This window comes from Eleutherodactylus coqui, chromosome 6 (assembly GCF_035609145.1).
Source record: "Eleutherodactylus coqui strain aEleCoq1 chromosome 6, aEleCoq1.hap1, whole genome shotgun sequence".
Taxonomy (NCBI): domain Eukaryota; kingdom Metazoa; phylum Chordata; class Amphibia; order Anura; family Eleutherodactylidae; genus Eleutherodactylus; species Eleutherodactylus coqui.
Genome location: NC_089842.1, coordinates 152,270,335 through 152,294,035, shown reverse-complemented (window position 1 = coordinate 152,294,035; position 23,701 = coordinate 152,270,335). Strand labels below are relative to the sequence as shown.

The 23,701-nt window shown below is 41.8% G+C and overlaps 1 protein-coding gene across 2 annotated transcripts in view; it reads right to left on the bottom strand.

Moving 5' to 3' along the window:
* Window positions 1-343: 343 nt before the first annotated feature.
* SAMD4A (sterile alpha motif domain containing 4A) overlaps window positions 344-23,701 on the bottom strand; it is a 113,299-nt gene continuing 89,941 nt past the window's right edge. For both annotated transcript variants that reach the window (XM_066607998.1, XM_066607999.1), the window contains 6 exons: window positions 22,960-23,045; window positions 21,816-21,934; window positions 18,296-18,524; window positions 12,686-12,812; window positions 10,636-10,719; window positions 344-8,121 (listed from right to left, as the gene is read on the bottom strand). In XM_066607998.1, coding sequence (XP_066464095.1) covers window positions 8,093-8,121; window positions 10,636-10,719; window positions 12,686-12,812; window positions 18,296-18,524; window positions 21,816-21,934; window positions 22,960-23,045 — 674 coding nt within the window. In that variant the 3' untranslated portion in view covers window positions 344-8,092. The remainder of the gene's footprint in view (window positions 8,122-10,635; window positions 10,720-12,685; window positions 12,813-18,295; window positions 18,525-21,815; window positions 21,935-22,959; window positions 23,046-23,701) is intronic.

Genomic DNA, 23,701 nt, shown 5'->3' with positions numbered 1-23,701 from the left:
AGGTCGCACTAATATTTTAAGGCCCCATACCAGCTACCAAGTAGCGAAATCTCCCTGCAAATGTATTCATACAAGCCCCATTGTACTTGGTAGTAACTATATAAATCTGTATGCAGTAAGCTCCCCCTAGTGATGGCTGTGTATATAAAAATTGTTTTCATTTAATTCAGTGAGCAGCTCAATGTTGCATCCACTCTTAAAGTCTGGTTTTGGTCTGCCTCTGTGGTAGTTAGGCCACTGAATGTCATGGACCACTGATCAATTCTTTAGGCTAGGCATCAATCTGTGCTTAGACTTTGACATTGTACCATATTTCTAAAATAAAAACACAAACACACAACAGTGTTACAAAACTTTGTATTAATCATCTCCCTTCACTTCCAATAGAATGCTGATATGAAATATAGCAGTGATCTGTAATAACATGGGAGGAAACGAGTAATAAATACATTGTAGCAAGTTGAAATAACATGGGCATTTTCACCGTTCACAACATCTGAAAACTGTACACTAGCAAAGAACAGCATTTTTTTTTTTTCAAACATCTCATTTTTTTTTCTTCTTATATCTTGTAAGATTAAATACATGTAACAAACGTGCTAATTTCATAAAAGACAAAACGTTTAAAAAATATGCATTGCATGGCAACATTTAACTAGCCAAAAATATTTTTGTGCACTAATTTTATACAAGGAGGGGGTGGAGACAAAAATACACTAAAAATAAAAAAGGAAAAAAATAAAGAAAAACAGCCTGCATGCATTTACAACAGAGGTATGCCTGGATATAGCATGCAAAAATATATTTTAAATTTTTTTTATTTTTTTTTATTTTTAAGAGGAGGCTTAGAATATACATAAATACACACAATTTATATTATTACGGGAGGAAGAATTTTGCTCAATACTATTAACACTCTTATTTTTCTCTTTATTCCTCCCAGAGGAATTAACACATACATCCGTTAACCCACAGGCTGTCCGGAGAGGCCGCTAATGCAACACACCTTTCAGGCAGCGAAACGGGTTACGTAAAGAAATACAAAAAAATAAAACTCACTTTGCAATCTGTAATGATTTATATAAAATTAACTTTAGTGTTACTACAGCTGTGTGCAAATTTATAATTTTTGCATGATTATACTTAGGCACATTCAAAGAAAAAGCCTTAGTTGAGTTCACCATAGCATGATTATCACACTAGAGAACACTATCCTCCATGTTGGCAGAGCTTGGAGAAGGATGCTCTTCTGTGGCACACAAACAAATAAGGCTGCACTTGGTCAGTGCCAAAAGGCCGCTGAAGGTCAGGAGGCCATAGCCTATTTTGAAACCAGCTCTGCTGGCTTTATTGGCAATTTCATACTTTTAGAGCTCCTGCTGCCATCACATATATGCCAGTCCCTTCAAGGCCTGAACCAATATTGGTGGTATTGAGGCCTATAAATGTTGCTAGGCACCAGTGCCTCACAAATATATTATCAATAGGTCTGACCCAAATAATGACCACCTTTTCCATGTGCAGAAAAGGTTTGCTCTTGAACCTCACTCTAGATCCAGTCATGATCTGTAGACGTGGAGCAAAGGTAGTCAATTTTGGGTGCTTCCAGAGCGCCCTCTTATAGGGCATTTAGGATGTGCAAAAACCATTGGTCACTGAAATATGTACTCTCTGAATAATTGCAGGACTACGGATCATGGTACCTTGACTATCAAAGATTGCAATGATGGGGTACGGGAGCAGGAAATATGGTCTTTGAGTATATAGTGTGCCCAATGCAGCCTTTATACCAGTCCGGGCTAGAGAAAGACACATTCGAGAATGCCAAAATAACTTGCACTCTATTCTGATCGGATCTTCTGGAATGAAAGACAATATACTGTATTTTATATATTCGGTTAAATATTTTGTACGGATAATGGAACCAACGTACTTTCTGAATCCCTTCCCAGGACTACAAAAATTGAGAAGTATTTTAAGGCACACTAACCCCATGGTTAAAGTATTCCCTTTAAAAAGATCCCCAAAAAGTTATATCAACATATAGATTATATACGTGTGGATAAAACAAAAGCTAAAGATAACTGTATTTACCCAAATACTGAACATAAAAGCCAAACGCACACAGGGCTATATTCATTGACTTTACCAAAACAGCACAAATTGCTCGTTATATCCATCTCCCTCTGCAGCCCTGTATGTGAAAGGGTTGAAAGGCTGGTCGTTTCACGAATGTTCCCACGATATATGATAACATTGTGAGGTTAGTGGCCATTTAAATAAAATATTTTAATATCAGTGCTATTGCCCTTTAGGTAGAAGGCAACTTTTAACTTGAGTACCAAATTTATACCTTAGGCCATTACCATTTAAGTATCAGAGAATCCCTATCCTTAGAATAGGGCATCCCTGTTTAATCTGTGTAACTCTCTTCCACTAGCACTGTAGCCTCTTCAATATGTTCATCAGCAAGCAGTACTGGAGAACCCCTTTAACATTTAATATCCAATGTTTGAAGGTGTTTCCCAGCTCTAAACTACTGATGTTCTAACCTTTACTTGAATGGGAACTGTGCCTGCAATAATAATCTAGGCCACTACACAGTGAATGGAGCTGTGAGCTTCTGGCAACACATCAACTCTGTGCACTGAAATACCGACCCAGCAATTAGCTGATTAGCAGAGGGCCCTGCCAATTAACTACTGATGACCTATTCTTAGGATAGGTCATCAATAGTGTAAAACTGGAAAACCCTTTAAACACTTACTATTTGGCCTCAAGCTTCAGAGATCCTGCAAGCAGCACAAAAACTTCTCACTTGTAAGGATACCACCAAGTTGACATTGTGCTGATGATTTTGAAGCAAACATGATCATGTAACCATTCTTTTAACAACTTTCGATAATTCTATCCTTTCTTGAAAAAAAAAAAAAAAATTGTGGTCATAGCCTATTAAATAGGATACTGGACCCTTCCCAAGCAGCAGCTTCCAAGATGGCACTGAAATAAGTAGTAAATTCCTTGGCATTCTGGTTTGGCTTCAATATATTGTTCCACAACATATTAAAAACCTACTTAGTGTAAATTAGTTGTGTTAATAAAAAAAAGACAAAAATCACAAAATCTAAAAACAATACACAGTGGAAGAACGGCAAAGTTAAAACAAAAATACCATTGCTCTGAAGGCCACTATAGGGCAGTTGTTTTCATTCCTGCAGGTCATATATTTCCTAGCAGACAAGGAGTATAATACTATTACAACAATACTGTAGTATATATAGCACTTGTGTAGTCAGCTTAGCATTAAGAAAAAATATGTATTCAAAAGAAAAAAAAAAATCTCCCAAAAACAGTGCGTTTGCCTTGAGACCCTTTACGAAACAAATGACGTTGAAAATGCCGAGCAAGACAACAATTCAATAGAAGCAGCAACATCTAAAATCTTTTTTGGTACAACTGAGAATACTGTTTTCTTTGTTTTATAAACCACTATGGATAAAAAGCACCAGAGATAAGGCAAAAACTCTTCCTATAAAGTATCTAAAAATAGCCAGCAGAGATGAATATACCACTATACACAGGCAAGCAGGTTTTTTTTTTTTTAAATCCGTTACAAAAACAGAAAAAAAAAAAAGTAAAAAAAAACTCGATAGGGACGATAAACAAAGAAAGGCACTGCCACATTAAATAGAACTCTGAAGTCTCCAGAACATTTACATTATAAATAATTCACACCCTTTTTTTTGTCTTTGTAAGCCTGCACTCAATACAGGACCTCTGGGAACGAAAATATCACCATTTCGCGCCTAGCAAAATGAATGATCAGAAATGTTGTGTAATGTAGTACTATAGATATATTTTTTATATATGCATTATATATTTTTTTCTTAACACTGACCAGAGAAGAAAAAAAACTAATATCTAGAAAAATTATTCATAGATTTTATATAAGAGAAAAACAAACTTTGTGGTAAGTGATGAGATTTGATGGTTACCAGCCATAGGAAATGTTAGAAAACAAAGGGATTGTACAAGACTTAGAAAAACATGACTGCTTTTCTCGTAAAACAGTGCCACGCCTGTGCATAGGTTGTTAGTGGAATTGCAGCTCAGGACTATTCACTTCATTGGAGCTGAAAGGCAATACCAGGCACAACCCATGAACAGGTGTGGCATGCTTTTTAATCGTGGATTACCCCTCCAAGTACTATCACTAGTATCACCGAACCCCTGCTGGTCACAAACAGGAAAGACAAACATATGCTAATTAGATTTCCATTAAAGTATCTCAAAGGGAATAACACTGTTTTCCTAACCTCTCTCTATGCAGCATATACACGTTCATTTGGCACTATATACCTAATGCAAGCAAACCATGTAGATGAGAATTGTTTGAGGTCAAACCAAATTTAAAGGGGTAATCTCCAGGATAAAGATTTCTGATGCAGGGCTGACTCTAGATGTATGTGGGCCTTTTGACGAGCTAGGTTTACCCAACTTGGTTTGGCAAGTGCATACCAGGTTTATCCAGGTCAGCTTAGGCCCATCAACCCCGGTGAAACTTTGCGTATACACATTGTTAAATTTGGCCCTACTCCGAAGGGACAAACTAGGAACATAGGCAGCGTCCCACACAAGCTGGTTGAGCAATAAAACCAACCGGAGTTCTGAAAATCTAGATGGTCATAAGAAAATCCCCTTTGACTGATTATATTGATCCAACACAAAACCATAATTTTTTTGTGCCTTCTGATTCATTGGGCTGCCTTTGTATGCATAATGGTTCATCTTTTAAAACGCTCATACTACTGTACATGTGCTTACTATAGATTACATTTTAATTAAAAATTACCAATATATATTCTGGGTATTTTACTCATATTGCCAGTTGAGATCCATTATATAGGGCAAATAAAGGACAAAAGGGACAAAAAGGGCAATCTGTTCACTCTACTAATGAGAATGCTGTGAGTTGGAGGCATCCATTATACCCATGTATGCACTGACATCCCTTTATCTCCACATCTGGGGAGCAAGAAAAGTAAAAGATCTAGCTGTGGTGCTTTTAAAGGGATGTCCCAAAAATAATTTTTTGATTTGCCATAAAATGTCTCCCCAGTGAAACTATAACAACTGGGGCCCCCATCATCTCAGAAATGGGCTGGTTTTAGTTGTGATCTCAAGTGTTCTGTAACTGCAATTAAAGGGGTTTATAAAGGATGAGAAAAAATTGCAATTTTCTTTCAAAAACAGTGCTTTAAACAAGCAATCACTGGTCAGCATAAATGGTAAAAATGTGGAAAACAAGCAAATTGCATAGCATGGCATCTCATATGATACTCAAAAGGAGAACATGGTATACATAACCTAATTCTCAACATCCCTCCAGCTATACTATAGCTTTAGACTACACAGACCCCTTTAAAAATAATGTACTATTGTGCACTATGAACCCATCTCTTTAGTAGATGATATTGGAAAGGAATTGAGATCTTGTAGCTTTGGTAAATGTTTCACCCAGTCTAGAAGATTTAATACAAATATTGGATGGGTCTAAAAGTGAAACCTAAAATGGGTGCCTTAGGGACAATTTTTTACAAAATTTAGTTTAAAATAAAATTTTCATTACACTGTATGGCAACTATATTGATTTCTAGAAAGCCAGAAGTCACAGATCTTTAAAGAAAGGTTTTTGAATTTTCCCATGACCAAAAATCCACATAGCTGCGTCATCTCTCTTAATGTAGTTGCGGGAGTTTCTACATTTGGGTGACCTAGGTTTAGCCCTCATGGACACAGCCATATTATGGATCAGTGTTGTACAGATCCATAATGCAGTGCCCATAGCCTGCTATGGGCTCATGGTGTATCATGGGCTTCCAATTTTGCAGGGAAGCACATGGAGGCCTCCATATGAATCTAAGAAAAATGTTGGCGTGTCTCAATGCATGTCATTAGAAGCATTGCTTCTTGGGGGAGAATATGGTGCTTCATGGAAGCACCATATGCCCGCACGTAAATTACTAACGGGTCCATAATATTTGTGTGGATTCTCCATCTCAAGCAAATCATCAGTTTAAGGGCTGTTTCAGACAGCCATACGCGTAACTACCCTACAGAGCATAGTTGCGCATGAACAAGGATTTTTCTGTACTCTTTTGGCCGTTCAAACTCTACACCATAGCGCAGGAGTTTTGAAAAAAAGCCCCATCTTTTCTCGCCCGTACAATTAACAGGTGAGAATCCCGAAAGTGAAAACGAAATCATTGAAAACAATGGTTTCGTTTTGTCCCGTTATGCGGCCGTGGCTGCATAACGGGACTAAAACACGTCCGTCTGTTTAGACCTAAAGTCTGGCCACAGAGACACAGACAATTGGCCAATTCTCTGACCAATTATGCTAAAACCTTCCCATGGCTAAGCTGGATGCTAATGTATAATAGAGCAACTTTTTATAGAATATATTTTCAGAGGTACCAGTGGAGGACCAACAAGGGACTTTGGACTTCCCTGTCAATCACTGATATTTTAGCAAATGTAATGGGGTTTATTGTAGCAAAAGATGCAAAGGGTTTTTTCTTTAGAGTACTTATACAGCTTTCCTACATATTATTTGCCTAAGACAAAAATGTACTGAGCAGCACTGAAGTTCCATCAGCAGCATTTATTTCACACTACAAACAGCTCAAGATTTTGATATTTATCACTGCCTATGCACGCCTGCAAAAATTTGCACAGTAAGAACTTTAAAATGCTACATTTCTCAACATGGCAGAGGATGAGAATGCCCAGAAACAAGTTTTTTTTTTCAGAGACAAAAAGGATGAAGAAAAAAAAAATAAAATAACCACCCAAAAATTCTGCTCCAGTTTTCCTACTTCACTTTCCTCTCACATTCTGTGACTTTCCATAAACATTTAAGAACATGCCAAGTTTTAATCCTTGAGTTAATGGTTGGCACCATAAAGCTGCCCATAGACTTTAGAGTCTGCCTACATTTTGAATAGGGTTTGAGCAAATTTAAATTTTTTTTCTGCAGTTCTCATAAATGCAGAGGCGTAACTTGAAGCTCCTGGGCCCCAATGCAAAACCTGTAATGGGGCCCCTAACTATAATGCTTTATTCATAGTACTGGGCTCCCTATATGGAGAAGAGGGGCCTTATGGGCCCCCTAAGGCTCCTGGGCCCGGGTGCAACCGCATCCCCTGCATCCTCTATAGTTACGCCCCTGCATAAATGTATCACCAGGTTGAATTTTTTTTTAAGGTATAGGCATTCTTTTGGATGATTGATGGAGACATCCACAAACTATACAGGTCTAATTTGTCCTTTGGGACATCATAAAAAAAAATTGCCCATGAGCTGGCAGACTTTCTTCTAATGTCTATGGCTAGCTTAGTATAGGTCTGTCTGAAAGCACAATGGCTTCTGAGGACCACGGGGGCCAGAATCAAAACTCTTCGAGGACACTTTCTTTTCCCATAAGAACATCTTGGCTCTTACATAATGCAAACCGGCTGCTATTGATATAAAAAAAAACTAAAACATTTAAAATACAGAAGGCATACCTGAAGAAACAATGTACCCTTAATAATGGTTTGTTTTTATGTAAACATGTGTAACTTTTTTTTTATACTAAGGGGAAAAACAGATTCCAAATACTGTAAATGTATTGAAAAAAAAATGCAACACAGAGCAGTAACCTCCCCTTTCTTCCATCATTTGGTCACATGTACAGCCCCCTGATGATGGGTCAGACATGTATTGTCCAGTGGCAACAAAATTTCTTGCCAATCACATTTCGTGCGTTTCCCGCTCAGAACACGAAGCTTTTCATTCAGGAAACCAATCACATGGAAAACATTTGAATTTTCGCTTCACAAAGTAACAAAATAACAATATTTTTCTTCGTAAGCTCAGCTTATGCTTACAACCCTCTCTTTTCCATTCTTTATACAATAATGAAATAAAAATAAAAAAAGGCAAAATTGTGTTTGGCGCATCCAGGAAAGAGAGAGAGTCAGCAAATCCCAACACTGGACCAGCAGTTCCGTGTGCTACGCCCAGCGCCGCCACGAAGTACCGTTTCGCATTAGATAGTGGATGTTTTGTCTACTCCATCTGCAAGGAAACAAAAAAAATTATTGGGGGGAGTCAAAGATTAATAGACCCCATCATTAATATTGTGTATTAGGCTGATAGATTAGATACCGTGGATAGCAAAAATTTAGTGCAGGGTCCTCATCCCACTTCTCCCCATATATCAGCCACCTATAGGCCAAACATGCTTTTAGTCATCTCCACGGAAGTCGATGGGAGATAGAGAAACACCTGATCCAGCATTTACCTTATGCCTCAGAGGAAACTACATGTATGCATGGCCACCTCTTCATGGCTGCATAGGATTGCCAAATGGTCATCAGTGTATGGAAGTGTGCACCAAGATTCTAAAGGCCATCAGGCCCATGAACCCTCCCTATAATCCCGCACTAGACATGAGATTGATAGACACAGACATAATTATGCTAGCAGACCTCCTTTCTATGAGAAAATGGAAGTACCAGACCATTGCATACAAATGTTCCAACATAATTGAAATCTCACAGAGATTTTCTGTTATTACTTCCAGGGGCATCACTAGCACTGGAGATCCTAGGGCATCAGCGAGGCTCCTCAAGTCCCTAGGTGGGTGCTGCTCTTAACTGTATCGGCATCCGCTAGACGCCGATACAGCTGATATCTATGGTAGAGCAGAAAGTTATAGGCTCTTTGCTCTACCATTCTCTATTGCCAAAGGCATGGAGAATAGAGAGAAAATAAACATTATACTCACCTATATTCTCATCATCAGTGCAGTGTCATGGTCCCGATGCAGGAGGCACAATGATGTCGCTACATCGTGCCTCCTCCACCAGTCTGGTAATGGTGCATGAGGGAAAGTTGATGCTACACTGATCAGGGGAATATACTGTAGGTGAGTATAATGTTTATTGTTTTCTCTGGTGCTCCCCACAAGGGCTGCTATTACTACATGGGGGATATTACCATATGAAGGACTATTACTACTAGTGAGGGGGCACTGCATCATAGGGTTACTATTACTATATGAGAGGGCACTATTGTTACCACTGCATGGAGGCCATTACTATATAAGGGAATAATGCAGGAGATGATGTAAAGAAACACTGCATGGGGCTATTAGAATATAAGGGGACACTTACAGGGGGAATTATTACCTTAAAAAAGGCACACTGGGGGCATTATTGTCTAGTGAGCTAAAAAAAAATGGCACCATTTCTAGGTTGCACACAGGAGCCATTATTATTTTCAAGAGAACAATACGGTCAGTATTTGTGCAGCAAAAGGTGCATTATTACTGTGTGAGCATTAAGGAGGCACTGTCATTGTGTGGGGTACTAAGAATAACACTATTACTCTTTGGGGTACAAGAGGTGGCACCTTTATTGCGTGTTGCACTAATATTGCCTTGGTAGAATATTGGGCACTTTCTTTCAGGGGTACTGTATATGGCACTATTTTCTGTGGGATATTATAGATACTATACTTAAGAAATAATAGTGCACTATTTGGGGGCAACATATCACACAGCAGGTACAGTAAGAGGGGCAGATAAGGCAGTAGCGGACACAGAATTATTGGAAGTAGCAGCAGGATGAAGGGCTTGTGTAGGTTGTATAGTGACCCAGAGTTAGTAGGGCCCCTCTATAATGCGTCTCATCAATGTCTGGTCAATGTCAGGCATTTCATTTATGTGCATTGGATGTTTGCAGGACTGTGTGTGTTAATGTCTAGTCCTAGGTTTTACATGGGACAATCAGACGAAAAATTGCTTAAACAAGTGATTTTGAGTGATGGTTGTCCTGTATATGCACAGAACCCAACAGGGTGCTGAGTGACAAATCTCTCAATAGTGGTTTAATTTCAACTCTCTGAAATGATGTGACTAAGTTCCCTCTCAGTGTAAACAGGCAGTCGTTCATCTCTAAACGACTGCCTGTTCACAGTGAATGGAAGAGATAGTCTTTGGGACAACTGGTGGTTTCGCATTTGACAATCATCCCGTTATTTTTTTATTGCTCGTGGGAGCGGTCTTATAAAGGGACTAGGGAGCTATGCTCCTTATATCAGCTTCTCCATCTGCATACAATTACCTCTCTCCTCTCTGATTTGCAAGGAATTATGGGACATGCAATTGATCTTAGCATGGGAAACTACACATTTACAAAATAACCACTCAGCAATGGCAGTAAATTGAGTGCGTCTTCCTCCTGGATCTCCAGTCCCGCACAGACACACAGTGTACAGACATGTTGTTTTGCTGTTACACCAGATCCTGCTTTGCAATAACCTCACATACCTCAGCCCACCGCAAAACTGACTTTGGCAGCTGCAGACTGACATTCTATCATTGGGCTGCCTGAATCCGAGCTTTCCTGCTGCAGGACTCCAAACAGCAGACTCCTCTGTAGTCTAAGTGGTGATTTCATTGGACGGATTTACAAAGCAAAGCCAGAAAATAGACATTTTGTACATGTATTACGTCTCGCAGACATTCCACTTCCAGCCTGTCTCCTCCCCGGGTATTTTTAGCTGAGCTATATTTGAAATGCTTACCGCTCAGAGCATGCTCAGTCATACTTAGACACAGCGATTCCAGCCGGTTATTGATATCTGGTTCTGTTGCTGGTACCTGAAAATCTGGGGAGATCAGTGCCAATAAAAAAAAAAAAATTAATAACTTAAAAAAAAAAAGCATTTGCGTTTTTAAGGGTAGTCAGATTTGTCACATGATTGAACCCTTGCAGACGAAGAATTAGTTATTACAAGCCTGTGCCACTGAGCTCTAAAAATAAAAGCCAACAGGTGCATTATTAAACCATTAAGACAAGGGCATTAAAAGGTGGGGAATACGGATGTAGCCACGCTGAATGTGTCATTGAACTCTATAGAAGAGAACAGCAAGGGGTTTTTTTCCCCTTAATTTAACAATTCAGTATTATGAATGGATCAAGTAACCTGTTGGACTTTTAAATGTACAGAAAAAAAAAAGTCAAGCCTGCTGAACCTATACAACTAAGGCATTGTGTAAGTGTGTGGTTGAGATGAACCAGCTGTAACCATGAATTGCATCTCCTTATCAAGTATATGTCGGTATTTCTGTGAACTGGACTGCAGTGGCTGCAATTAAGTTGACTAGATATCCAGTTATGTTATGCCGTTATTCACCGTTCACAATTGTGCACTGTAACCATTTTTCTTTGCAGGTGTGATGCCTCTATGACAGTATACTGCTGCTTATGCCCCTTGTGTATATTTACAGGCAAGCACCAGGGTCACATTGTTCTCTGATCAAAGGTGCAGATGCAAGAGTGTGGTCAGAAACTATGGATGGCTTCACATAAATGTAATTCGCTGCGTGCCGCCCACATGAGACAGTCATGCGGCGCTCAGCAAGTATGCAATGATATTGCGTACTTGTTGTGGGTCGCCAATCACCATTCACTATCTTGGCGTGTGTGTGTGTGTAATACGTGCCAAGATAGAACATGCTGCAATCTTTCTTGGGTGCCTATGGCAGATTGGTACTGTGTATTACACGCACATAACCCATTCGTGTAGTACGCGGTCACCACACACTCGCGTGAAGGAGCCCTGTATATGGGACTGCTTTGTGTGCCACTGGGAACTTTGAATGCCCTTAGCAGTAGAGTATACAGCAAGTGTAAGGTGTGGCTATAATGCCTACATGAGACTGTATGGAAATCACAAACATCAGCTGGCCTAGTCAGTGAGAGTGGAGTTAGGGTAAGCCAGCAAGCCATGATACAGCTGATCCGGAGATCCTGTTGGGTGGTAACCTGCCTATTGTGTTGACCCGTGTTGGCCGTGGCCTTGTATGACTGCTGGGGCTGAGGAAATCTCTGATCTGTAAGGGTCTCTAGAGCATTGAAAGGGCTCCAGAACACTACCTGGGAAGAAAGACAGCACTGTGGGCTCAACAAAGCCCTGGAAAATACGGATGTTGTGACCAGAGACTGAGAAGGACACTGAAAGGCACCACACAAAGTTCATTTAACATGGAATCAGCAGACTGTAACCTCCATGATGTGTTTGTCCTCTTTGAGAGACTGTTTATTGCTAATAGTAACCACCAAGCTTAAGTGACTCTGTAATGTAACCACTAAGCCTTGTGTCTTATACTATAACCATTAAGCATTGTGCTGCATTTTCTCTTGGAGTAAAGTTACATTCAAAGTTATTTACCGCGCCATTGACTGGGGCCCTGTAATAAAGGTCAAGGGCCACTCATTTAGGACTGACTCTCTTACAACTATTCCCCACTTGTTGCAAAACTATAATTCACATAATGCCAAGTCATGCTAAGAGTTGTAGTTTTGCAGCAGTGGGGAATATTCACCTAATGTATGCTCATCCTTTTGCAGCAGTCATTTGTCATCTCTAGGGTCAGACCTAACTTTAAGAGATTCTCTGTCTAAATGTGTCAATGCTGAAATGCAATTAATACTTCAGCATCCACTATTAGGGGGACTTACTATATACATTGAACTCAATAAAACAGATGGCGGCTACAAAATTTGGAGCTCTGCATAAGACAAACACAATTCTTGGGTTTGACTTTGCATGAAAGTAGAGGTAGCCTTACCTGGCTGTTGAAACATAAGCATCGTCTGTGGAGAAGTGTGGACAGGCAGTGAGCGTGTTCTTTGCACGGAGCTGTGAGATCGACTTGGCATACTGTTACTTCCACCGGGATTGGCAAACCACAGATTCTATTGGGTGATACAAGACGGAATCATTACTTATTGCTACTTAACTAGATTGTGGAATGATGATGATTGTGCAGTATGCGGTCAAGAACACACTGCACTAATGCAGCATGCCGTGCCTATGGCACATTTGTGGCAACCTGTGTCATTCCATTGATGATCACTACAGTAAAGGTACTTTTACATATAGTCGCCCAAGTGATGGTGCAAAAGAGCGATTATGGGAAACTGTCGTTTTGTGTAAATATGGGACCCGACAGGGTAACTGAATGAGAATTGTTTACTTGGAGTCACTTGGTTTTCAGCTCCCCTAAAAACCAAAATGACTGTCATCCCATGTAAACAGGCAGTAATTAATCTATGCACGGTTTACCCTTAATAAGGGCAGGTGGCTGCAAGAGATCTTTGGAGCGCTCCACCTCCATTCAGTGGGTGATAGTTTAAAAGTACAGGAGTAATAATTGTTGGGACTGCTGTCCGGAGCTTTAACAAACAAAGATGGTCGCACATAGAGATCAGCGAGCATACTCGCTAAGGGAAATTGCTCGATCGAGCATTGCCCTTAGCGAGTATCTGCCCGCTCGGGAGCAAAGATTCGGCTGCCGGCGGTGGGCGGGGAGTGGCGGGGGAGAGGAGATCTCTCTCTCCCCCTCTCCCCCCCCCCCCCCCGGTTCCTTCCCCTGCTCATGGCCGCAACTCACCTGTCACCCGCGACGGCAGCTGAACCTTTTCTTCCGAGTGGGGAGATACTCGCTAAGGACAATGCTCGATTGAGTAATTGTCCTTAGCGAGTATGCTCGCTCATCTCTAGTCGCACAGCTTCTCCGATTTCCTGTTGGACGCTGTGTATTACTATGTATCATTAGTCTGAGACACTACATGTGCCTTGATTAACTAGTGCTGTCTACATGGTCAGCACTGGCCAGTCGGAGCAGCATGTAATGTCTTAGGGCCCTTTTAGACGAGACGATTATCGTTTGGAGGAGCAAGTGACGTGACCGCAAGCTTGTTCGCTCTCATGCAAACTGCTTAGACAGACAAATACTTCATTGGCTCATTTGAATGAGAATCATTCGGACTTCCACATTCGCTGTACAAGTGAATGAGAAGGACTGAATTAGCACTGTTTAAACCGAACAATAAGTGAACGTGCCATCGATGATTTTTATACCTGCATAAAGTGAACGATTATCGTTCAGTCATTGGCTCACAGTTATACGGAATGATTATACACTTTCATTCGTTTGAAGAATTTTTTGGATTAATAAAGGTTCGTCTAAAAGCACCTTAAGCCTAATAATGCATACAAATGCACAATGTACATAAGGTAGTCAGAAAAGCAGTGTAGCCATCTTTGTTGGTCCAGGCGCAGAGTTCCTTTAACCCCTTGAGTGGCGGGTTTCCTACCACCCTGTCGTGCCCACCAGGGCAGGTTTTTTAAAATGGTCTAATCATTGAATTTCAACTAATTTTGCAGTTGCATCTCAAGAGCCATAACTTTTTCATTTTTTCATTGACATGGCCATATGAGGGCTTGTTTTTTGCGGGACAAGTTGTGGTTTTTTAAACAGGGGGGGAGGAAAAAAAGAAATGGGGAAAAAAGAAAAAAAGGGGCCATGTCATTAAGGGGTTAAATAATGTATTAACTTCCTTCTCTGGGTCATTACGACGCACACGGATACCACATGTGTGATTGTATTTTTGATTTTTTACAAAGTAAAGGGAGACAAGCGTTTTTTTTATTTTTTTTTTAATTTTTTTACTTTTTTTTTTTTTTTTTTTTTTTTAATTTTTCTTTTTTTTTTGTCCCTTTAGTGGACTTCCACAGGGACCCATCAGGACCCCTGATCACATTCCGGGGGTCCGATGGTGACAGCCCTTTACATGCTGCAGTGACAACCCTTTACATGCTGCAGTCACATAGACTGCAGCATGTAAAGGGTTAACACAGCAGAGATCGGAGGTTTTCTCTGATCTCTGCTGTAAGAGCTAGTACCTAGCTGTCCTCTGACAGCTAACAACCAGCTCTCCCTGCCACAGAGACCATCGGCTTGCTTCTGACAAGCCGATGGTCTCTATGGCAACCTGTAAACAAAGCAGGACATTGCCGACATGTCGGCAATATCTTCTGCTGGTTGTTCATAGCCCTTGCTTTGTTCTCTGTGGGTCTGTGCAGGCAGAGCACACTGTCACAGCTTGTGGCATTGTGCTCTGCAGCTCCCATAGTGATACATAGCCCGGAAATCTTCCGGGCTATGTTGCTATGAGCAGTGGAGCTCGTCCCCGGAAATTTTCCGGGCGTGCCACTCAAGGGGTTAAGCGCCCAACAGTTGTCCTGTGTAAAAGTACTCTATGGTTCTCCCCAGCTTGAAAATGGCCGATAACAGATGGCAATAGATTAGGAAATAAAATTTAACTGCTCAAAAAATTAAAGGAACACTTAAATCAATCACACATCAGATCTCCATAAATGAAAGATTCAAGCTAAAAATCTCTGATAAATTGCGTAATTTCATTGAGAACTTAATGACGTTTTAATGGAAACCAAAATCAACCAATTGAGGGTTGTATTCAAAGTTACCCAGAAAATCAATTTACATGACTTTCATCCCAGCAAACGTGACTCAGTATGTATATGGCCTCCCCTGTGCCAGAGTATACACTCCCATCATCATCTGGGCATGATCCTAATGAAATGGCAGATGGTGACCTGGGGGTTTCATCTCAGACCTGGATTGTGGCATCAGTGAGATCCTGAACAGTTTCTGGCGCTATTTAGTGGTACAGAATGCACCGATACAGGATGTCTCAGAGGTTCTTAATTGGATTCAGGTCTCAGGAGCGTGCAGGGCAGTCAATTGTATCAATGCCTTTGTCATCCAGGAACTGCCTACACACGTGGGCCACATGAGACCAGTCATTCTCCTGCACCAGGAGGAAACCAGGGTCCACTACACCTATGTAAGGTCTGACAATGGGTCTGCACATTTTATATCAATACTCAACAGCAGTCAAGGTACCATTGGCCCTCACGTGAAGGTTAGTGCAACCCTTGAAGAAAAGGCCTTCCCAGATGATCACTGACCGACCACTAAACCAGTCATGTTGGATTACGTTGCAGGCAATATAACATTCACAATGGAATCTACAGACTCTTAGACATCGGTCACATGTGCTCATCTATGAAGAGAAGAAGGTCCCACTGGCGGACCTGCTACTTCTGGTGTTCTCTAGTGAATACCACTTGAGCTGCACAGTGCTTGGCTGTGAGCCCAGGTCCACTATGGGATGTCGGGCCTTCATGCCACTCTCATGGAGTCTGCATGCTTCTGACCAAACTGTCAGATACGAACGAATAGCCTGCTGAAGGTAATTTTGTAGGGCTCCGGTAGTGCTCCTCCTGTCCCTTCTCACAAAAAATAGCACATGCCGGTCTTGATGCTGGGTTGATGCCCTTCTACACACCTGTCCAGCTCTCCTTGGGGAACAGCCAATGTCCTGGTATCTGCTCCATGCTCTCGAGACTGCTTGGAGACTCGGCAAACATTCTTGCAATGGCACGTATGCATATGGCATCCTACAGAAGTAGGATTACCTGGGAATTTTTGGGGGCAGTGTTGATAGACTTTAAATGGCCTCTGTCATCACCTTTAAGCCCCACACAGCGCATACTCTCATTTATCTCTATAGTAGAGTGGGCGCACACAGCCTTGTGAAAACCGCCACACTGTATGCATGCAGTCATTTCTTGGGGGCACAACGCTGGAACAAGAAGCCCAGTGAGTATTAAAAAGCACCCCCTCCCCCTGTTCCCTCACCATTGAACCCCATAACGTAGTGAGCTCAAAGGTGATGCCAGTGAAACTTTGATGAAAGCCGTATGGGAACAGGGGACTGATATGAATGAATATACTCTGTGTACAGCTATGGAGAGTTTCTTATTGACTGAAACCTTAAAATTCCGTCCCTCTTATTACTAGTCCCGTTTTCCAGGCAGCACTTTTGAATCACCGACGACCAGAAATAGATTTATTATAAGCCCTCTCTTCCTCCACATTTGTAGTTATAAGACGCCTTCTGCTAAATATGTTTTCTTAAAGGGCCAGCATTCTTAGTTGCCACCATTTAAGGACAAACCCTATACTTCCCATCTCAATGTACATTTTTTCAGCTGCGGCTGGCTTTTCTGAGCAGGACTGCACCTGGTCTTGCTCCTGGTTTCAAATCTTAAAAACTCCTCTCAGCCCCTTTTGTACCCCTCTGCAGGGAACACAGGAAATGCCTGCAGTCTGTTCTCACTACTTTTTTTATTTCTTTAAAAAGATCCAGACATGTGGAAAAAATAGAACATGGTTAAGTAATCATGTGTACGGGAGGACTTATTTTATTCTCAGTGTCGTAGAGTTTGCAACTTAGGTTCCAAAACAACAAAACAGCCGCTGATGTCAGAAGCCATGCCGCACACTCATAAATCATGTAGCAGGCCTATTGTAGGTTTATAAAACTAATAAATTCTGCAACACTGTGTGGAATATTTAAAAAAAATAAAAAATAGAGCAGCCCAGACAACTGCAATTTATATAGGACAACACGGTATGGAGGGAAAGGGACAAGTAAGGGCGTAGCTATAGGGGGTGCTGAGGCACTGTTGTAGTCACACCCAGGCCCTGGTATCTGAGAAAGCACCCCCCTTCCCAACAGTAGATGCTGAAATCACCGTATATATAGTAAATGGTAGATGGGAGCTCCATTGCAGATGTTACATTGGGGCTGAGGAACTTCAAGTTATCCCTTGCTCTAAGGGCAAATTTACACAGGCGTACGCAATTTCGGTGTATGGAAAAAAAAATATATAAAAATCGCACCGTTGTGTTGCATCTGTATTCATTGCGTTTTGCACATGCACCATTTTTTTTCAATCCACCGTCTTCTGGCAATATGCGTAAAAAGGTAGTAAATACGCATGCAGCTGCGGATTTGCTGCATCTTTATGCAATCCTATAGGCGATTGCGGTCCGTTATAAGGATATGCTGCAATTATTTTTTTTTTACAAGCATGCATCCGAATATCCCAATGCAAATCAATGGGCTTTATGCTGTCTGTATTAAGTCCATAAAAAATAAATATGCAATATGGACAGAAAATACACCCGTGTGAACGTGCTTTAAGAACATTTTGCACCAGACTGACTCTTTAGGGCCCCCTAGGTATTGCCCATGTAGCATAGATTGGCTTCTTACTAAAATAACATTCCAATAATCTGACATTTTATGATACAGTCATTTGTCTATGGTGTAGAGGTTCCTGATAATTCTCAAGAGCAGTGCTACGGTAGAAGGCAGAACTTTGACACTGAATCCAATAACTTAGGGTGCATTACCAAGTACTCTAACCTCTTAATCTCAAATTAATGTCCTTTAGGTGTAATTCCCTTTTAAAACATGACTTCATATATATCAATTCACAAATCGACTTCTGCACCAACCTGTCTTCCTTGCTTCAACATTGCAGAATTATTGGACGTTGTTCGCTGTGTCGCCCCCAGGAGGCTGCTTGGACCCAGCAAACCAAGCCGTGTGCTGGGGAGGTTCCGAGATGGAATCTGAAACTGACGGGGGTTTCTTCTGGTTATTCCTGCACCCACAGATCCAGCTGTGGGCAATGAGTTGGACTGTCCAAACCCTCGGGTGCCAATGAAGACGTCAACACTAGTCCTGTTAAATTGTGACATTTAGAAATGTAATAAATGAACACAAAAGTAATGGAAGCAGAAAATATCAGAAATATAACAACTCTACAAGATTTTCATTAACTATAGCCACAGATGCAATAGTTCTCACTATAGTTATGAAATTCTGTGTAACACCACATTCCCATAGTCTCTGTTCATCTCATATTCATAGGCTCCGTTTAACGTATACACTAATGGATGCCATGCAATGCCATCCATCACCCAGTTATATGGAATGATGTAGTCAATTACGCTATTCCATTCTCTTATTAGCGGTATACTTAGGCACTGTATACCGGACAGATGGAGGCCAAAAGAATGCTCTTTTGGCCTCCAGCAGGCTAATGTAATTGTATGGACACGTATTGTGTGTGCGTCGGTAGGTTTTAAAAATGTAAATCACTAAAAGGGACATCACAAATGTAATGTGAACATAGCCTAATTTGAGATGGGGACTTATAGCTCTATTCACCCCGAGTCTCCGGCTCCATAGATATAAAGACAAGTACTAGATAGCTACTTTCTCATAGTAAGCTATGAGAAATGCTACTAAGGGACTGGGGACAGCTGGGTGACAAATACTAAGGGTGCTGTAATGGCTGCTATTACCAGTTGTTGTTCAGACGTAAACTATTGAGGGCCTATGTGTAGCATAAGCCATCAATAGTAGATCGGCAGGGATACCCGATAATAGCTGTTCGCCGGGCCAGTGTACTCATGCATTGAGGTGATTTCTGCAGGAAGCAGACAGCTTGGTTCCCACAGCAGTGATCAGGATTGGTATTGCAGACTTTACCTGCAATACCAAGCTTGGCCACAGCATTGGTAACAGATCTGTCTACTTCCTGCAGAAATCCACCCAGTGCACGAGCACACTGACCTGGCAAACTGTTGATCAGCAGGGGTTCCTGTCGGCAGGCCTCCACTGATCTACTATTGATGGCCTATCCTAAGGACAGACCATACGTAGTTTACAACTAGACAACCCCTTTAAACATCTGATACTTAGATGTGTGGATATAGTAAAGGAGTTGTTAGGGATAAGGGTCCTATTGTCCATGGGCAAAAGAGAATTAAGAAATCCGCATGGGTGTCCGGTACACGTGATACGCGCCCATAGGGAATAATTGGACACTCACAGGTAATAAAATCCCTGTGGATGTCATTTTTCCCTGGCACGCGGATCGCACGTGCTGGAAAGCACCAGCAGTATGCTCCATTTTGTACAGTTTTCCTGCTACTGAAGCCGTACGGTCCCGTGGCACACATGCAGCTGTATTTGTGCTGTGCCGCGGCACCACGGGAAAAACAAAAACATGCACGGCGCATGCCGAGCACATCTGCCGGGCCAAAGAAAGAAGATCCGGCCGCGACAGAGGGGAGATCCGGCCTTTCTGGCCTCATGTCTGCGGGAAAGGAGGGATCTGCTGTGGGATTCTGCATGGAGAATCCGTGCAGGCCCGAATTTCCCCGTACACATGAGGTCTAAAGGAGTTGTTTATTTGTAAACTACTTACGGCCTATCATTAAGATGTAGTGGAATTGATGATGGGTTTTAAAGACACGCACGGCATTGTGGGGATGAGGTGTCAAGATCTCAAATAGAGATCGAAACGCGTACTACGTGAGCACCTAGTAGCCATGATGTGCTGAGCACATTTTATAATAAAGCATGGAAGCTGTTTTTCACAAAGTTCAAGCTCTCAGAGATTATTTTCTTTTCTGATACGAATGGCCAGTTGGATTGAGTGGCGGTGGACCGAGAAACACTTCCATATTTAAATGAAGACTACTGTTGCAAAGGAGACATGGGAGGAAGCAGGAACCTGCAGTGGAGGTGAGCGCTCTTTATATGGGATTGCCATATCCTTAAGGTGGGCTATCAAAAGTAGATTGGTGGGGTCTGCCACTAGGGACCAGAGCTATTTGGAAGGTCATTGCGTTGCACTGAGCCGATTTCCACAGGAAGCAGACCGCTCCATTCCTATTGCTGTGGCTAAGCTTGGTATTACAGGCAAAGTTCCCAATCACTTCAATGTGAACTTGAACTGCAATATCAAGCCTGGCCACTGCAGTGGGAACTGAGCTGTCTGCTTCCTGACAAAATTAGCTCAATGCATGAGCACACCGACCCGCGAACAGCTGATCATCAGGGATCCCTGGTGGCAGACCGCTCCTGATCTCCTACTGATGTCCTATCATGCACGTAGGCAATCAATAGTTTGCAACTTGACAATCCCTTTAAAAACATACCAAGAATTAAAACAGCACTCCGTTATAGGCAGTAAATAAATAGGTGAGAAAGAAAGCAATCAACTCACCTGTGCCAAGTGGGACACACCTTTAAACTAAAGGGGACCCACTAGCACCTATTCTCCAGGCAGGCATATAATCATAAGCCCCATCCGTAATCCAGCCGATCACTGGAGAGCAAGCTAACATCCACCAAGATTCCTCACAGGGAGAAGTCTTCACTTAAGCATAAACCATAAGAGCAAAAAACTGGGTATAGCGCTCACAGGATCCGGGGTATAAAATTCAGGGATTGACGAGAAGAAAGTATAAAAGTCCCGTCTTTAATATCATGCTACGCGTTTCGGCTATCAAGGAAAAAGGCTTGATAGCCGAAACGCGTAGCATCATACCTGTGAGCGCTATACACCGTTTTTTGTTCTTATGGTTTACCCTTTAAAAACATGTCTGCTTTCTTCCAGTAACTGCGCCACATTTGTCCACAGGTTGTGTGTGGTACTGCAGTTCTCCATTCACTTCAATAAAGCTGAGCTACCACACACAATCCATGGACAGGTGCACTGCTGTTTCTAGAAGAAATCAGCCATGGTTTTTCTAATCCTAGACAAGCCCTTTTATTAGCTCGCACACACAGAGGAAATGAGTGGCTAATACCTTGATGTTTACAATGTGCAGCACAGGTATAAATCCCCTTTAAAGAGAATGCCTGTGCTATGCAAAAGCAATTTCAATGCCTTGCTGCTGCATCTAAGCGCTAAGGAAACCCCTAAGCCTTCTCTAAGAGAATACATCAATGTCATAGATTTTAATTGAAGTGATCAAGGCAATAGTGATTGAGGTTATTCCTGCGCAAAACTTCATAATATCTGGCCTGCAGATCGCAGCCCGGTAATGTCTGCACAGGAATTTTTACTGCAAAGGAAAAAACATAGCCTGCAGACAGAGATGGGTTTCCCAACAAGCTGATGAAATGCAGTCACTAAGGTAACTAGCACACGGGGGGGATCTGAACCCAACCTACTTTCTCTGCTGTCGGTACCCAGCAACATCCAAGAGGGTTTTCCGTGGAAAAGACCTGTATAGCTTCTGTACTTGCTGTTTCCATGACAACAGTCTCTTCTTCTGTGTCTCCGTAAAGGCCTGTGCAAATACATCATTATATAGAAGACAAGAACTGCAACAGAATAACACACTATGGAAAGTCCTCCACACCTGTTTGTAATCCAGTTAATTCTTGCAACATTGTAATACAAAATTAGTAGTATTAGGACATTGTTGCAAACATGTATATATTCAGGGTCGGCTATATCTCTACCATAGGGGTAGCAAAATAGTTTGTCGCTGCAAATTTGTTTTTAAATTTCTGGAAGACTATAGGCAAAACTAAAGCAGCTATACACACATGCCTACCTTATGAAAAAAGGCCCTCTATGACATGTAGCATCTTTCTTCGGATTACCCGTGATGTAATTTGTGGTTTTGTGATGACTGGCTGTCACCCTTTGCATGGGCCCTCCATGAACCACCGATGGCATTACAACAGTGGCCCAGTAATATAAAGGGATTCTGTGGCGTGAAGCAATGTAAGGTAAAGTCCCCTGGTGCAAGCACAGAGTCAGACTCCTAGGGTGACGTCACATCATGACGTTTTCTTCGCAGACTGTTTTTGTGGGGTGGTTTGCCATTGCCTTCCCCAGTCATCTTTACCCCCAGCAAGTTCATTTTACCGACCTCGGAAGAATGGAAGGCTGAGTCAACCTTGAGCCGGCTACCTGAACCATGCGGAGATTCAACACGCAACCTTCAGGTTGTGAGCGCGAGCTTAGGACTGAATTCAGCTGCCTTAACACTCTGCGCCACATGAGGCGCCAGTAGGTGGACACACTATAAGGAAGGACTGAAGATGGCACTTTGACTACTGATGCCCAGAAAGCACCAGTCTTGAATCAAAGGTGTCATTTTTTAGGGTGTAACCCCTACATATTAAGGGGAGGGGTGTAAGTGCAAAATTTGAGTATCATTACAATGTAATAGTATAAGTCACAAAAACGATTTATTCTGTAAGTCTGGTTGTAGCAAGAATCCCTGCGGGTGGATAATCCACAGGGCTTTCCTATCCACCCTATCACTTTCCCCATCATTGATGGATCTTAAGTGTCACTTACTTCATGAATAAGGCATTTGTCAATCAGCTGCAAATAAGAACTGATGTTTTCTTCATCCGGTCTGGACACCAGGAGCTGGGTACAAACTGAGCGAGACATGGACTGTATGAAATCACCATGATAGAAACCATTTACATACTCGTGTATCTTCTACATGTACAGGTCACAGTCTAATGTACATTTATAGCAAAGATCATAGGAAAGCATTAGATTAAAGGGGTATTCCCATCTTGGCTTTTCATAGCAGAGATAGGAATTCGCTGCTATAGTTACTAGCCACCCGGTCGGTAACTATGGAAACAGCTGAGCGCTTCAGTGCAGTTTGCGTAGCTCTCATTGAAGTCAATAGGAGCTACGGAAACAGCGCAGAAGAGCGTGCTACACGGTTTCTGTAACTAAAGGGAGTCACGGAAACAGTGCTGCATGCTACGCTGTATCCGCAGCTCTTATTTACTTCAACAAGAGCTATACATACAGTGTTCATGTGATTGGAAACAAAGATGGGTTTTCCCATCTCACCAATGAAAAGCCGAAATTGGAACACCCCTTTAAGTATAAGTGGTCATTTTTCCCTCGTACTCTGCACGTTGTGTCAAAGAATAGCATTGATGAAGATCCCGTTATTAAGCCTGTGACAGAGCCCATGATAATTATTGCCCAGTAACCCAGACCATTCATAGTCTACCTTTGCCTATGTATATATGTGGCATGCATAAACCATGAACTAAATTACCGTGTTTCC